Source organism: Megascapheus bottae, chromosome 5 (assembly GCF_031878675.1).
Source record: "Megascapheus bottae isolate mThoBot1 chromosome 5, mThoBot2.hap1, whole genome shotgun sequence".
Lineage (NCBI taxonomy): Eukaryota > Metazoa > Chordata > Mammalia > Rodentia > Geomyidae > Megascapheus > Megascapheus bottae.
Genome location: NC_143513.1, coordinates 38,295,223 through 38,311,425, shown reverse-complemented (window position 1 = coordinate 38,311,425; position 16,203 = coordinate 38,295,223). Strand labels below are relative to the sequence as shown.

Here is a 16,203-nt window from a genome sequence, read left to right as displayed (position 1 = left end):
CAGTATCTACTTTATCACAGATTTCTCTCCCTTCTGCTTGTAGAATATATTTTGAGTTGTTTCCTTTACAGTTCCAATTCTATCACACTCATTGAAAACAATTAGGATATTAAGGTTTGGACTGTTGTGGTTGTCATTTATCTGGTTTTCAAGCATGAACATTTCCTCCTTTGATAATTTTATTAAGTTCATCACAGAGATCCCTTTAAAATGTAGATTCGATGATACAATTTTAATTATTTTTGTCAGTCATGGGACTTGGGACCCTGGGCTTAGGGCATTGTCCCTGAGTTCAAGGCTACTACCCTACCCCTGGAGCCACAGTGCCGCTTCTGGTTTTCTAGTGGTTAATTGGAGATAAGACTCTAGTGCCCAGATTGGCTTTGAACCTTGATCCTCAGATCTCAGCCTCCTGAATAGCTGGGATTATAGGCATGAGCCACTGCGCCCGCTAATTTTTAAACCTTCTGGAAGTTTCCCACTTCTCTAGGGGAAATAAAAAGACTGTGTTCGTTCTTACTTAATGCCCTTGTTTGTATTTTTTTTTCTGCCTGGAACACTACTGTGTGCCATCCTGCCCCTGTCCCATAGTTTCATATATATATATATCATTTGCTTAGGGAGCTTTTTCCAGGCCCCTATGAGGGGTGTTTCAGGGTATCCTATGAATAACATTCCTGCTTAGGACTTGTAGCTTATCACATACCCTGGTGAGTATGAGTTTGATACCTTATTCCCCTACCATGTCTTGAAAAGGAAGAGAAGTTTATCTTGTTTTCTGCTATATTTGTAATACCTAACAGAGTGCTTAGTTTTGAACAAGTGCTCAAGAAACAATTGTTAGATAAAGTATTGATAGAATTTTTGAAAATGTTAAAGATTCTATGCTGTATAGACATCACTTTTACTATTGCAATTTCAGGAAATGTTGGCACTTTATAATTAATATTCATCTGTCAAGTTAGGTATGTTTTCAGCACTATAATCTATGACCAATCTGCAGTGATAAATCAACACCTTAATGAAAGCATAGAAGTTAGTTGCAAATTTGTAAATATGTTTTAAAACATTTTCTCTGCCCTCCCTCAGCGTCGAGGTCCTCAGAGATCAGTTGATGTCATCGTTTCATCAGCTTTTCTGCTGACTATCTCAGTTGTGTTTATCTGCTGTGCTCAGGTGAGTTAACTTATTCCGGGTAGAAATTAAACAGTTTGATACATAACTATTGAGTTCCAGAAGTCTTCCTTTTTAAAGAAAATTTTATTTTATTGTTGGGGTTATGTATAGAGGGGTTACAATTACATTCATCAGGTAATGGATACATTACTTCTTGAATATTGATATCCCTTCCCATGTTTTTTGCCCACTTTCCCTCCCTTGTTTTTACCTTACCTGCCCAATTTCAAATTTAACCAAATAAAAGTATATATAATATCCCAGGTACAAAAGTCAGATACAGTAGCAACCTGAGATAAACCATAAGGGGAAATAAACGAGAAAAGAAATAGCTTCACATAGTACATTAAGAACAACAACTCCATATCCTGGTGTCATTTTGCTTAGCTTCATCCTATATGACCATATGTACATAGCTTTTGAGTTATTGTGATCCTCTGCTAGGAGAATCCTAGACATATACTAATTATTACAAATGAGGGAAACCATGGAGCCTATGTTCCTTTGGGTCTGGCTTACTTCACTTAATATGAATTTTTCCAAGTCTTTCCATTTCTTTACAAATAGGACAATGCCATTCTTTCTGATGGCAGCATAGAATTCCATGATGTATAAGTACCACATCTTCTTGACCCATTCATGTACTGAGGGGCATCTGGGTTGGTTCCCTATCTTAGCTATGGTAAATAATACTGAAGTGAACGTGGTTGTGCTGGTAGGTTTACTATGGGCTTGTTTCTGGACATTTGGTAAATGCCTAGGAGTGGGCTCGCTGGGTCATAGAGGAGTTGTATGGTTAGTCTTTTGAGGAATTTCCACACTGCTTTCTAGAGTGGTTGAACAAGTTTTCACTCCCCCCAGTACTGTAGTAGTGACCCCCAGAAGGCTAATAATAATAACTACAGCAAATATTTCACTTGAGCCACAACTCAAGCTTCAGCTTTGGTGATTAACTGGAGGTAAGAATCTCATGGAGTTTCTTGCCCTGTCTGGCTTCAAAGCCTGATCCTCAGATCTCAGCCTCCCACCCCCTTGTTTTTTGGTAGTATTGAAGTCTGCACTCCGAGCCTTATGCTCGCTAGACAGGTGCCTATTAGCCACATCTCCGATCTTTTTGCTTTAGGCTACCTTTTCATATAGGGTCTTTTCTTTTCTCTAGAGCTGGTCTTAGAAAACTGCCCTCCTGCTATGTCTCCAGCACATCTACAATAACAGGAGGGAACTACCACATCTGTCTCATTTATTGATATAGGGTCTCAGGAACCCTGTTTGCCTCAAACTGCAATCTTCCAGGAACATTTTCTGCCTTCTCATTTACCTAGGATTCTAGGTGTGAGCCACCATATCTGAATGCTTTTCTTTCTTTAATTCTTCTTCTTTTTAAAGAAAACTGTAAAAATTAAGATAAATGTGGTATAATTCTTACCACTCAGGAAACAGATTGAGAGGATCAGGTCTCAAGGCTAGCCTAGAGAAAATGTTCATGACACCCATCTCAATAGAAAAAGATCAACAGGGTGGTGCATCCCCACCATTGCATTAAGTATAAATAGGATCTCAGTCCAAGTCTGCTCAAACAAAAAATGATATTCTATCAAAAATTAACCACATCAAAAAGGACTGGAGGCATGGTTCAAGTGGCAAAGTGCCTACCTAGCAAGCTCAGGGCCTTCAGTTCAAATTCCAGTACACATTTAAAAAACTACAATTGTTCTCAGCTTCAGGATCAAAAAAAAAAAAATAAGCCTAACGCTACATTTGGCCAGTGAACCACTATTTGTTGATCTATGCCATGTACAAAAGTGAATATGTCACCAGGTGCTTGTGGTTCATGTCTATAACCCTAGGTCCTCAGCATGATAAATCTAAGGATTACAACTCAAAACCAGCCAAGGAAGTTCATGAGATTTTTTTTTTTTTTTTTGGTGGGTCATGGGGCTTGAATTCAGCCTTGGCACTGTCCCTGTGCTCTTCATTTGAAGACTGTCTCCCTACTCGTGGGCCTGGGTGTTGTCCTGAGCTCTTCAGATCAAGGCTACCACTTTTGATTCTCTAGAGGTTAGTTGGAGATAAGAGTCTCAGGTCTTTTTGTACCCAGGCTGGCTTTGAACCTTGACCCTCAGATCTCAGCCTCCAAAGTAGCTAGGATTACAGGCATGAGCCACAGTGCCCTACAAGTTCATGAGATTCTTATCTCTGGTTAGCAATCAGAAAGCCTGAAGTGGAGCTCAAGAGCACTGGGCTCAGTGATAGAGTCCAGGCCTTGAGTTAAAGTCCCAGGGCTGGCACAAAAAAGAAAAAGAACTGGACCTGACAAGATGGATTACATTTATCAACTATTGGAGTACAAACATGAAGTGATTTTCTTCTGTCTCTCTCTCCCTTTTTCTCCTTCCTTCCCCCCTTTTATTTTTTTCTGATACTGGAATATGAACGTAGGGCCTCACCCTGTTCCTTGGCTATTTCCACTCAATAATGGTGCTTTACCATTTGAGCCATAGCTCCACTTCCTGAGCACGTCATATTTATAGTGATGAAAAGAATACATGGTTCCCAAAGACAAGTTTATCAAAGCATATATAGGATCCATTGGACAAATATGGTAAAGTGTTATTTAAAATTACGGTTTGGAATGGATTAGAAGACTCAAATTCACATTGATTCTTCTCAAGTTTTTGGCATCACAGTCACATACAGTTAAACCTAACACTTCTATTTTTCAAAAAGTACTTGTTAAGCTTTCTAAAATTCATCTAGAGGGAAAAAAGAGAAAGAAATGGTCCAGTTCCTTCCTTCCTTTTTTTTTTTTTGGCCAGTCCTGGGCCTTGGACTAAGAGCCTGAACACTGTCCTTGGGATTTCTCAAGGCTAGAGCTCCACCACTTGAGCCACAGCACCATTTCTGGCTTTTTTCTATGTATATGGAATCAAATCTGGGTCTTCGTGCATGCTAGGTAAGGACTCTACCACTAGGCTAAACTCCTGGCTCTAGTCCAGAGTTTTGAAGAATAAGTTGCCCTATAAGAAATATAAAACTTTTGGATTTACATGGAGACTTTAAGATTTTGACACAGAAGTAGATGACCAATGGAATGAAATAGAATTCTATAACTCTATGCATGATATATGATGATACTTTATTATAAATCAATGCAAAGGGGCTTTAAATAGTACAAACATGGAATATTATTGTAAACTAAAGTTGCTACACATTGTACATAAAAAGAAATACCAAATGGATTAAATAGATGTAGAAAAACATTTTTTTTTTTGCCTGTCCTGAGGCTTGAACTTCAGGCCTGGGCACTGTCCTTGGACACTTTTTGTTCAAGGCTAGCACTCTGCCACTTGAGCCACAGTGCTACTTTCAGTTTTATCTGTGTATGTAGTTCTGGGGAATGGAATCCAGGGCTTCGTGCTTGCTAAGTGAGCATACTACCACTAGGCCATGCTCCTGGCCAAAAGAATTTTTTATTTGATCACCAAAATAAAAGTCATATAAACAACAAAAAGATATAAATGACAAACCAGAACCTTGGAAGAGATAATCACAAATCATATGATTGAAATAGGATTTCGATTCAGAATATATAAATAATTTCTGTAAGTCAACAAGTAAAACAACCTAATAGAAAAGATAGAAAAGTCACTCACAAGCCTGTAATCCTAGTTACTCAAGTAGCTGATACCTAAGGATCACAGTTCAAAGCCAGCCCGGTACTCTGTGAGATTCATCTCCATTTAACCACCAGAAAATCAGAAGTGGTGCTGTGTTTCAGGGGGTAAGATGGTAGCCTTGAGCTTAGGAGCTTAGAGACAGTGCACAGGCCCAGAGTTCAAGACCCAGGACCCACCCAAAACAAAACAAAACTAACAAAAAAAAAAAAAAACAAGTAACTCACAGAAGAGGAAATCCAGTGATCAATAATCATGTGAAACATTCCCGTTTCCTGACAATAGGAAAGGTAATATTAAAACAATGAGAGAACACATTATACATGTTAAGCAGTTAGATAGATGTGTCAACATGAGAACAAACAGAATTTGAAACACAGCTGAGCAGAAACTGCTACAATGGTTTTAGAGACATATTTGCAATAACACCTAGAAAAAATTTTGCACATTTGCACACGGAAACACAAAAGGTTTATTGATTCACTGTAATGAGGAAGAAAATTGGAATTTTTTTTTTTTCTAGTCATTGGGCTTGAACTCTCGGGCTAGGCACAGTCTGAGTTTTTTTTGCTTAAGACTACTTCTATACCACTTTGAATCACAGTGTCACTTCTGGTTTTTGGAGATAGAGTCTCACGGGCACTTTCTTCCCAGGCTGGCTTCCTCAGATCTCAGCTTCCTGAGCAGGTGTGAGCCATTGACACGGGGCTAAGAACATAATTGTTAATTGATGGAGTAGTCCAATAAATTATAGTGGAGTCATTTACTCTAAGGTATCTTGTAGGAATTAGGATGCACAGATTTATAACCAAATGTTTCAACCTAAGTCTCTAAAATAATGTTCTGTGTGAGATTTAAAAAAATGAGGCATGATGTGATATATATATATATGATATATAACATTTAAATGCAAATGAAATAATTTTATTTGAGCATTGTGCTACATGTGGAATCCCATCTACAAGGGAAGTAGAACAAAAGGTCTGGGAGGAAGGAGGAGTGTAGCTTAAATGGTAGACTCCTTGTCCAGATATCCTGGTTTATTCTCCAGCACCTTTAGGGGAAAAAAAAGGGTAAGTACTAGCTAAATTATCAAAATCCTTTATGAAAAGATACACAAAATGTATTACTTTGAGGTGGAGAGCTTTAGGAGGCAGAGATCAGAAAAAAATTTAAAGGGATTTCAACTGAATCTATGATCATTTTTCAAACTTGGAAGTAACTACTGTTAAGTATTCATATTCAACAAAACTGACTGGAATACTCATGGCCACTGATTAATTATTCTCTTCTGGCATGCCTTAAATTGTTTCATAAGAAATACAGAATTTTTCAAAATATAATTCTACATTTATAAGAAATCGTGTTTAAAATGCAATTGCATACCACATTGCTGTTTCCTGTTTCTTTTTTCCTCCACTTCAGCTTCTTCATGTTCATGAGATCTTCCTTGATTGTCACTACAACTGGGAACTGGTCATATGGTGCATCTCATTGACACTTTTTCTCTTACGATTTGTTACACTTGGATCAGAAACAAGTAAAAAATATAGCAATACCTCAATATTACTTACTGAACAGGTGAGTCTATTGTATTACAAATTAATTTCTATATTCTCCATGCTGTTTGATTAAGGTCATTTGTGCTCTAAAGCAAACTTAAAATTTGATTGGACATGAGACTTTCTGCTTTGACTGAGTTTTCAAATCGAATCTATTTTTATATCCCATTGTCATTTCACAAAAAGGAAATATTTATGAAAGTGATGGATTTTAAACTATTAGTGGGATATGTTTGTTTTACAATGATTTTAGGGCCACATTAGAATAAATATGAAATGGTGTAACTATGAATAAACTATAATCATTTTGGTAGTTTTATATGAATTTGGTAATTACGTTCCTATCACCCTTTCATAAGAATTACATAAAGAATACTGTCAATTAACTTGTTCGCTCATTTTACTTAGGGATAGATTGGTGTTAAAGAATCAGCAGCTGGCTGGGTTCATGCCTGTGATCCTAACTACTTAGGAGGCTGAGATCTGAGGATCAAGCTTCAAAGTCAGCCCGGACACAAAAGGACATGAGACTCTTATCTCTAATTATCCTCTAGAAAACCAGAAATGGAGCGTGTCTCAAGGGTACGGCTGTGGCAGTAGCCTTGAGTTGAAGAGCTCAGGGACAGCGCCCAGGTCAAGTTCAAGTGCCATGACTCACACAAAAAAAATCAGCAACCTTGAGTCAGAAGTGTATTCTAGTGGTAGAGTACTTGGCTAACATGCACGAAGTTCTGGGTTTGATTCCTTGGTACCGCATAATGCAGAAAAAGCCAAAAGTGGTGTTGAGGCTCAAGTGATAGAGCACTAGCCTAGAGAAAGCCCAAGGACAATGCCCAGGCCCTGAATACAAGCCCCAGGACTGGCAAAAAAAAAAAAAAATGCCTATAGTATCAGTAAATAAATAATCCAATTAAAAAACCCTATCAGCAACATTGGAAAATGAGCTGAAGTAAAGGAAAAGTGGGTAGTAACAACAAAAAGGAAGATCTCTAAGATATGGAATTGGACAGTCTGTCAGTTCCTCCCATTCATTCTGAGGCTAATAGTTTATCATGTTTGCTCTTCTCTGTACCTCCTTTCCAGTCACTTCTCTATAGACTTGCTATTCTATAATACTGGCTCCCTTATGGTTTTGGTTTACCACAACATAAATTTGGCCTGAGATTTTACTAATTTCATTTGCAGTTTATGATACCTAGATATATAGCCAATGCATTTATCTTGCCAGTCAATGTGTGCATTAAGGTTGGTTAGAGTTGCACCTACCAGGTTGTGGGTAGGAAGGCAGGCTGGCAGGCTCAAATGTAGCTACCCGAGGACACTTTTTCCACTGGCTTAGAGTAGAGCAGCTTCAAAGCAGTGAATTGTGGACAGAACAGGTACCCCAAAGTTGTCAATGACACAGAGTGGATAATAAAAATACACTGGCTCTGGAAATTGTATGTTACATTTTAATAATACTATCCCATTTTCATTTTTTTTTATGTTTGACTACATTTGTAAAGTATTTAAGTGCTATTATTTTTTTTTTCCTATTATTTTTCTTATAAAATATGTTTGGAATTTGGAATGTATAGTAAAATATAAAGAAAAACATTAAAATTATATATCTGAATATCTAGAGAACCATCATAAATATGTTGGTGAATGTTTCATGTGTATTTGTGGACTAGGGTGTGGCTCATATGAGAGTGCTTGTCTAACAGGTACAAGGCCCTGTCTCCATCCTCAGCACTACAGTTTTTAAAAATTTGTATTATATGTTATGAAATACTTTTGTTGATTTTGTTTTATGAAAGATAAACCTCTACTTGAAAATGGAGAAGAAACCTAACAAAAAGGAGGAACTGACATTAGTGAATAATGTTCTAAAACTGGCCACCAAACTATTAAAGGTAAGAATAGAATTGAAAATTGATGCACAGTTGGAAAATTCTTTGTCTCCATAGATCCTATTTTGTGTCAACCTTTTTTATTTATTTATTTTTTTCTGACCTGGGGTTTGAACTGTAGGCCTGGGTGCTGTCCCTGAGCTTTTGTGCTCAAAACTGGCCCCTACCACTTGAGTCACAGCTCTGCTTGCATCTTTTTTGGGGGGAGGCGGTAATAGTTTAGTGGAGAAGAGTCTCATGGACTTTGCTGCCATGGCTAGCTTTGAACTGTGATCCTCAGATGACAGTCACGTGAGTAGTTAGGACTACAGGTGTGAGCCACTGGTGTGTACCTTGTATCTAGTTTTCATGATCACTCAATTGTTTATAAATTGTATTTGGGCATCTTCTTATAATTTACTTCTCATTATTCAAATAATCTGAATAATTATTTTGGAATTACAGATTTTTTTCATAATGCTGAAATTATTGTAGAGGGAAGAGTTTATCCCTCTTGAATTATTAGGAAATAGATTTCAGTAAAGAATATTTGATGGGAACTTTGAGAATCTTTTTAGTTCATGTTTCTCAGAACAACCTTTTGCTTGACCTAAGCTAGCTTTAACAGTAATAAATACATAGTATAAAAATATATTAGTAATCATTTTCAAATTATTTTTGATAATGAATTTTTTAGTGCTCTTTCAATTTTCTGATACTTGCTTGACTCTTATCTCGATCTCACATGATTTTTCTGAAAATTATATAATTAGTAATAATGTATCTTAATGCCCTAGTTTTATATATATATATACATATACATGTACATACATATATATATATACAATGTGTGTGTGTTTACTTTGGGGAGGGAGGGACTTGTCATGGGGCTTGAACTCATAGCTTGGGGGTTGTGCCTCAACTGAACTCTTTTACTCAAGGCTAGTGCTCTTCTACTTGAGCAACAGCACCATTTCCTGTTTTCTGATGGTTAACTGGAGATAAGAATCTCATGGACTTTCCTGCCTGGGCTGGCTTCAAACTGTAATCCTCAGATCTTAGCCTCCTAGACCAGAGGTGCTTGGCCCTAATTATACATTTTTTAACCACTTTATTGTGTATTGGTAATGTTTTTCTTTCTTAAAATGAAAATTTTCATTTAAATCTCAATTTTCATAACCACTTGAACATATTCCTTAAGATTTCAGAGAGTGGTATGAAATTAATTGCAATTCAATGGTATAGATAATTCTTATGTCAACTAAAAAGTGTTAATTGGGTGTAGACTGTGCATCTCACAGGGGTTCAAAAGTGGGTGGAAGGATAATAAAATAAGTAACTGTAAAGTATTCCCTTTTAAAAATTCCTTTAAAGATATTCTTAGAGTTGTTTTGATTTGCATTTCTTTTATGACCAGAGATGTGGAGCATTTCTTCATGTGTCTATAGGCCATTTTTGTTTCTTCCTCAGAGAAGACTCTCTTTAAGTCTTTGGCCCATTTTTTAATGGGATGGTTGTTACTTTGGAGATTAGTTTTGGAGTAATTCAATTTTTTGAGCTGTTGATATATTTTACATATGAGGTCTTTGTTGTTTGGTTGGTGAAGATCTTTTCCCACTCCGTAGGCTTCCTAATTAATTTACTAGCTATGTCCTTTGCCATACAAAACCTCCACAGTTTAATGCAGTCCCACTTATCCAGCCTTTCTCTGATTTGTTGTGATTCTTGGTCCTTATTAAGAAAGTTTCGACTTGTGCCAAGGAGGCCTAGTGTATCTTCTATTCCTTCTTGTAAAGTATTCAGTGTGTCAGCTTTTACCTCCAGGTCTTTGATCCATTTGGAGTTAATTCTAGTGCAGGGTGACAAAGAAGGATCCAACTTTAGTTTTCTGCAGGTGCTTAACCAGTTCTGCCAGCACAACTTGTTGAAGAGGCTGCCTTCTTCCATTCTATTTTTTTTGGCTCCCTTGTCAAAGATTAGGTGGCCATAGGTCTGTGGTTTAATATCTGGGTCCTCAGTTCTATTCCATTGGTCTTCAGGCCTAAGATTCCACCTCACTCCAGTTAGAATGGCCAGGATCAGGAAAATGAATAATAACAAATGCTGGACAGGATGTGGCCAGGAGGGATCCCTACTACACTGTTGGTGGGAGTGCAAACTCATTCAACCACTATGGAAAGCAGTATGGCAGTGCCATAAAAGGGTAAACATAGAACTCCCCTATGATCCAGCAATTCCACTACTTGGCATCCAACCATCCAGAATCTAGGGCATACTAAATCCACTAGCACAACAATGTTTATTGCAGCATTATTCACCGTAGCAAAAATATGGAACCAACCTAGATGTCCCTCAGTTGATGAGTGGATCAACAAGTTGTGGTATTTGTACACAATGGAATTTTATGCTGCTGTCAGAAAAAACGACATCGACCCATTTGTTAGGAAATGGAAAGACTTAGAAAAAATCATATTAAGTGAAGTAAGCCAGACTCAAAGGAACATAGGCTCAATGGTTTCCCTCATTTGTCATAATCAGTAGAAACCTTGGGCTCTACTAGCAGAGATCTGCAATAGAGCAAAACTTTGATACATAAGGCCATGTAATGTGAAGCTAATTGAAAGGACCTCCAGGATATTGAAACAAAATCCATATAACGAATGATTGTTGTCCTTAATATACTGTGTTATCTCTCATCTCCTTTGCTGTCCCTTGGGTATCTCATATTGTTACAGTATCTCACTTTGTTATCTGATATATTGAATTTATTTGTATTTGGTTATTTGAAATTTGATAGGGAAGGGGGGAAACCAAGACGGGGGTGGGTGGGGAGGGTAATGGGTCCCAAGACATGTGAAAGGGTATCAGTGTATGAGAATTAATGCATCTTCTATCTGGCAAATATCATGTAACCATTTTATTAATTACAATAAAAAATATATATAAATAGATATTCTTAGACAGTTGTGAGTTTTAAATAATATGCAAAACAATGTAGACAAATTCCTTAAAAAAAGGTTTACCTGAATGTTCTATGATCATTTTTTATTTGCTTAATATATCAGTATTGGCCATCTTAGGGTATAGACACTGTGCTAGACTGGAGGGGATCCCAGACCTGAGGCTTAGTAAACAGCTACAACCCCTAATAGAGACAGGTATAAAAATAACTAAAATACAAAGCTCAAATGTGATCCTCCTTGTCCAAAAGTTGGACCTTAGTATAGATCTTATGTCTGTTATAGCGAAGACATTTGCAAGTCCATTAGTTTAACCTTTCAGGTATCTTCTTATTCATCTCCTCTTCCCTGTCAGCACTGCCCTATGTGAGACCCCTGCCTTTCACTTGAGACTCTGGTACATAGAACTTAAAGATATTCCTGTGTCAGATATCATTCCTCTTTTATCTGTCCTTTTAGCTTTTAGCATCTAAAAGCCTGGCATACATAAATGAACTTCTTTTTAGAGTCCATCCATTTGTATATTTGTAAATGAATTGACCCAAGAGGAACGTTTACTGTATGTCAATATTATTGTAAAATTAGACTAATTATGTCTCTAACTCCAGAAAAAGTGTTCTGTTTCATTTTCTTTTCCAGCTACTAGACTAGTACTTTACCTGCAAGCATTCACTTGGAGCAGTAATTGCAGTTACAAATTTATTTATAGTTGCTTTGAAAACCACTTTCTTTAGCTAAATGCCAGTGGCTCACACCTATAATCCTACCTACTCAGAAGGCTAATAGCTGTGGTTCAAATCCAGCCCAGTCATGAAAGTTCACAGGATTCTTATCCCTACTAAACTACAAAAGAAAGCCAGGAAGGGCTTAAGTGGTGGAGGCTAGCCTTGAGCCAAAAAGCAGCCAGGCACAGAGTTCAAGGCCCAAGACCAGCACCCTTCCCCCAAAGAAATTATTTTCTCAAAGGAAAAAAAAACTACGATTAAAGTTATTTCAAATTTATTCTTTTTAAAAATTCTGTAATTGTAACTTTTTTTGAAGCAGTGCCTTTAAATCCTTACTCTATGTTGCCTTTATTTAGTTTAAATGATAATTCAGAGTTAGAGGCTAATGGTTTCTTTCTTCTGTTAGGAATTGGACAGTCCTTTTAGACTGTATGGGCTTACAATGAATCCATTGCTCTATAACATCACCCAGGTTGTCATCCTGTCAGCTGTTTCTGGTGTTATCAGTGACTTGCTTGGTTTTAATTTAAAGGTCAGTGCTAAAACTCTTTTAACTCTACTGCATTTCTGTGACACTGGTTTTACCCTATTACTCTCTGAGATCTCACATGACCGTAATAGAGTCATTTTGATAAACGTGCACACAATTATTAAAAACATACTCATATTAGTATACTAGTAAGCTTAAATTTTATACTTAATTTCAATAAATGAAATATACTCATGGCTTCTAATACTGACAGAACTATTAATTTGAAATGGAATTTGTTTTATATAGGATTCTTACATAGGCTAGGAGGAAGCTTAGTTTTGATGATAATGAATATAATTTGTTGAAATTGTATTGTTTACCTATATAGCACTGCATATATCCTCTAATGCATACACAGCTAAGTACTAGTAAGCTGGTAGGCTATGTAGAACCATCATATAAAACAAATAGTATATGCATGAAAGGAAACAAGAGAAATCTGATTTCCATCTTTTTTTTTTTTGGTGGTGGTGGGGGAGGCGTCATTCCTGGGCCTTGACCTCAGGGCCTGAACACTGTCTACCACTAGGCCAAACTCCCGGCACCGATTTTCATCGTTTTTGCTTGTTTGAAAAGAATTATTACTTTTTAATAGCGGGATAAGAGTTAAAATATCACAATTGTGGGGCTGGGAGTTTGGCCTAGTGGTAGAGTGCTTGCCTAGCATGCACAAAGACCCGGGTTCGATTCCTCAGTACCACATACATACAAAAAAAACCTGAAGTGGTGCTGAGGCTCAAGTGGTAGAGTGCTACCCTTGAGCAAAATAAAGTGCAAGGACAATGCTCAGACTCTGAGCTCAAGCCCAGGACTGGCCAAAAAAAAAAAAAAATCACAGCTGTGACATAAATTTAGACCCAAAGTAGCATTTGGTAGAATTTTAGTTAAAATATTAAAATTGGCTCTAATGGTTATTTCTTCTGGTATTTTTCTAGCTATGGAAGATAAAATCATGACAATTCAGAGAAGGGAAGATATAGCCTCTGTCAGAGTATGAAATCTGACTAAGCAGCCTGAAAGCAGTCACCGACTCCTCACTTCAGAGGTCTCCACTGGGAAAATGAAGTGTTTACATCAGACTGTCTTGTGCAATTCTATATTTATTTTACTTGTTCACTATTTTTTTACATTCATTTTAGTGTTATATTTTTTTAAGCATTGGTGTTCTTAGTTGTTGAAAGGGTGATAAAACTGATACCCCAATACTTGAGATCCTGGTAATTGCTTGTAACTAACAAAATAAGAAATTATGAAAATAGAAGCCATTGCTAAGCATTGTTTCTCCATCAATGCCGTGAACTTGCCTTACTTGAGAAAATAATTTAACTTTGAAATACTGCATTGGACTCAACTAAACACATACAGCATTTTCTTCAGTACGTCAAGATTTAGTCAGGGTTTTTCTTGAAATGTTGTAGAACAATGCCAGGATCTAAACTTATTAAGCTACAGTTTAAGCACCCTTCAGTGTTAACACATACGGTATCATGTAACAGGTCAACAAGTGCTCTTTGATGATAAAACTCTTAATGGAGCAATAATTGTAAATGGTTACCATACTGTAAAGTATTTTGATAAAGATAAATTAGTAATAATTATATTTATTTGAAATACTGGGCTGTTTGCACAGCTCCAACTGTGCATGCTCAAAATGTGCACTTTTAAAAATTGTTACTTTTAATGCATATCTTTCTATGGGATATGTTATAGTGTACTAGGGCATGATATGGTATCCTTTTGAGTGAGATCTATTCTCATCTCACAAGTGAAGTGCCTATTGCTATTACTAAAGTACGTTATGTTTACTCAAGCAAAATAATTTTCTCCATGGTACACTATAGTGTATGCTATTGATACTACACTTAAATAAACAAGTATAAGATTAAGAATAAAATATTTATTTGATTGAGATATAAAATTCCATCCAGCTTTTCAGAAGAGACAGCTTTAGCATCTAAATTCTATGTTCTAAACTTAATCTGGTGCAACCTCCTATCCAAATGTTACCCCTTCCCTTCCCCAAGTATATAAGGGCTATTTTAACCTGAAAAGTTAACGGCTCTCCCTTCAGTAATTTGCCAAGTGTCCAATGAGAACTTGTCATGTTGGCATGTTAGGTGAACGGGGGAAATCCGATGGTATATGTTTTATTGGACCTTGATTTTAAGTTGTTTGTACAATCAAGAGTATTTTAGGAATTACATGAAACATAAAATGTTCTGTGACTTTTTTATTTTAACTGAGCATCTGGTTTGTAAAGCAAAGAATTTATTTGAAAACAATCTAGAATTTTCTTGGTGCAGAGTCATGTTGAATATCCTCACATTTTTTTTTGCCACATTTTAAGTAATTTAAAAAATTAATTGTAAATAATTTATTTGGTGCAGTTCTAATTCCCAAATCATAATCTTAAATCAGGAATGTGTGGAGAATAGAGCCATTGTCTTATCACTTTGCTCTTCCCATTCCTTTTGATCAGCCTCAATTCTGCTTTGATGTACAGTGTTTTTTCTTTGTATACACAACAACAGAAGGAATTTTGTTTTATTTGCCTGTGTTCTAATATGTTTAATAATGACCAAAGTGCATTCTGAGTATTTTCAAGGAATGTATTACTGGAGCTTTAAGAACATACTTAGTTTCTCATGTGAAATATTAGGCTTTGTCTGATATGGTCCTTCTTTCTCTATTGTCCAATATTGAGGTTGTTTTTAGGAGTTATATTTTATAAACTTTTTCAAAACAAGATACATCCCTATACAGAACTTAACATTTTGCACAGAATATATTAAATATATTTTGAGAAAAAATCGTACGGCATGAGTTCTGTTAGGGATAAAAGATGAAATTATTGTATCTCACACATGCACACACGCACACACACACACACACACACACAAGCTTATTTCAGAATGGAAATATTTTTTAGGAGAAGTAGCTGAGTATACTGATTTAGGACAATGCTTGCATTAGGTTGGAGTTCAGTTTAACTTAGAATTGGGAGTTGATTTATTAAGTACTTCTCAACAGCTTAATAGTATGTTGAATTATGTCACTAATGTTGACAGCAGTAGATACTAAAAGGAAGAAGTTGTCATGTTAAGCAGTGTCGTAGTATTAACAGAACTGTTTCAAGGTAGAATATTGACATTGCTGCCTTTAAGATTACCATGAATGTAAAAAATTGCAATTGTAACATATCATATCATATAGAAAAGGCAATTCAAGGACAGAATGGGGCAGATGTCATGTATTAACCGTTGTTCCTTGCCACATGTGTTGTATTTGGAAGTTTGAACAGCAAGTTTAAAATAAAACATTCTATGACTGACTGCTGTGTTGTTTATAAGTCCTGTTTATTTCTATGATTATTCTTTGTTTACTGTCTCATAAGCTTTAGTTATACCCTTTAGATTTGAGAGGAGTGAAAATAAGTTCTAACAATTTCCCAGCATTTCATAAGTTCTTATGAGTCTCAAAATACTAAAGAATAATACATAAGCAGATGTTTCATCACCAAAAGTGTTCCTGCATTACTGTTTGCATGCTTGTTTGTATTTGCACAAATTCATTTTCAAAGGAATAGTCATACTTTTATTTCTTTTTAATCAGGTAAGTTTCTATTTACTTAATTATAAGAGAAGTACTTAAGTTTTGTTTTGTCGTCATGGAACTTGAACTTGGGCCCTGAGTGACGTCTCTG

The 16,203-nt window shown here is 36.3% G+C and overlaps 1 protein-coding gene across 2 annotated transcripts in view; it reads left to right on the top strand.

Annotated features, from left to right (window-relative positions):
- Phtf2 (putative homeodomain transcription factor 2) overlaps positions 1–15,831 on the top strand; it is a 109,415-nt gene extending 93,584 nt beyond the window's left edge. For both annotated transcript variants that reach the window (XM_090332909.1, XM_090332910.1), the window contains exons 14-18: positions 1,090–1,176; positions 6,276–6,431; positions 8,212–8,307; positions 12,375–12,500; positions 13,436–15,831. In XM_090332909.1, coding sequence (XP_090189035.1) covers positions 1,090–1,176; positions 6,276–6,431; positions 8,212–8,307; positions 12,375–12,500; positions 13,436–13,456 — 486 coding nt within the window. In that variant the 3' untranslated portion in view covers positions 13,457–15,831. The remainder of the gene's footprint in view (positions 1–1,089; positions 1,177–6,275; positions 6,432–8,211; positions 8,308–12,374; positions 12,501–13,435) is intronic.
- Positions 15,832–16,203: the final 372 nt, after the last annotated feature.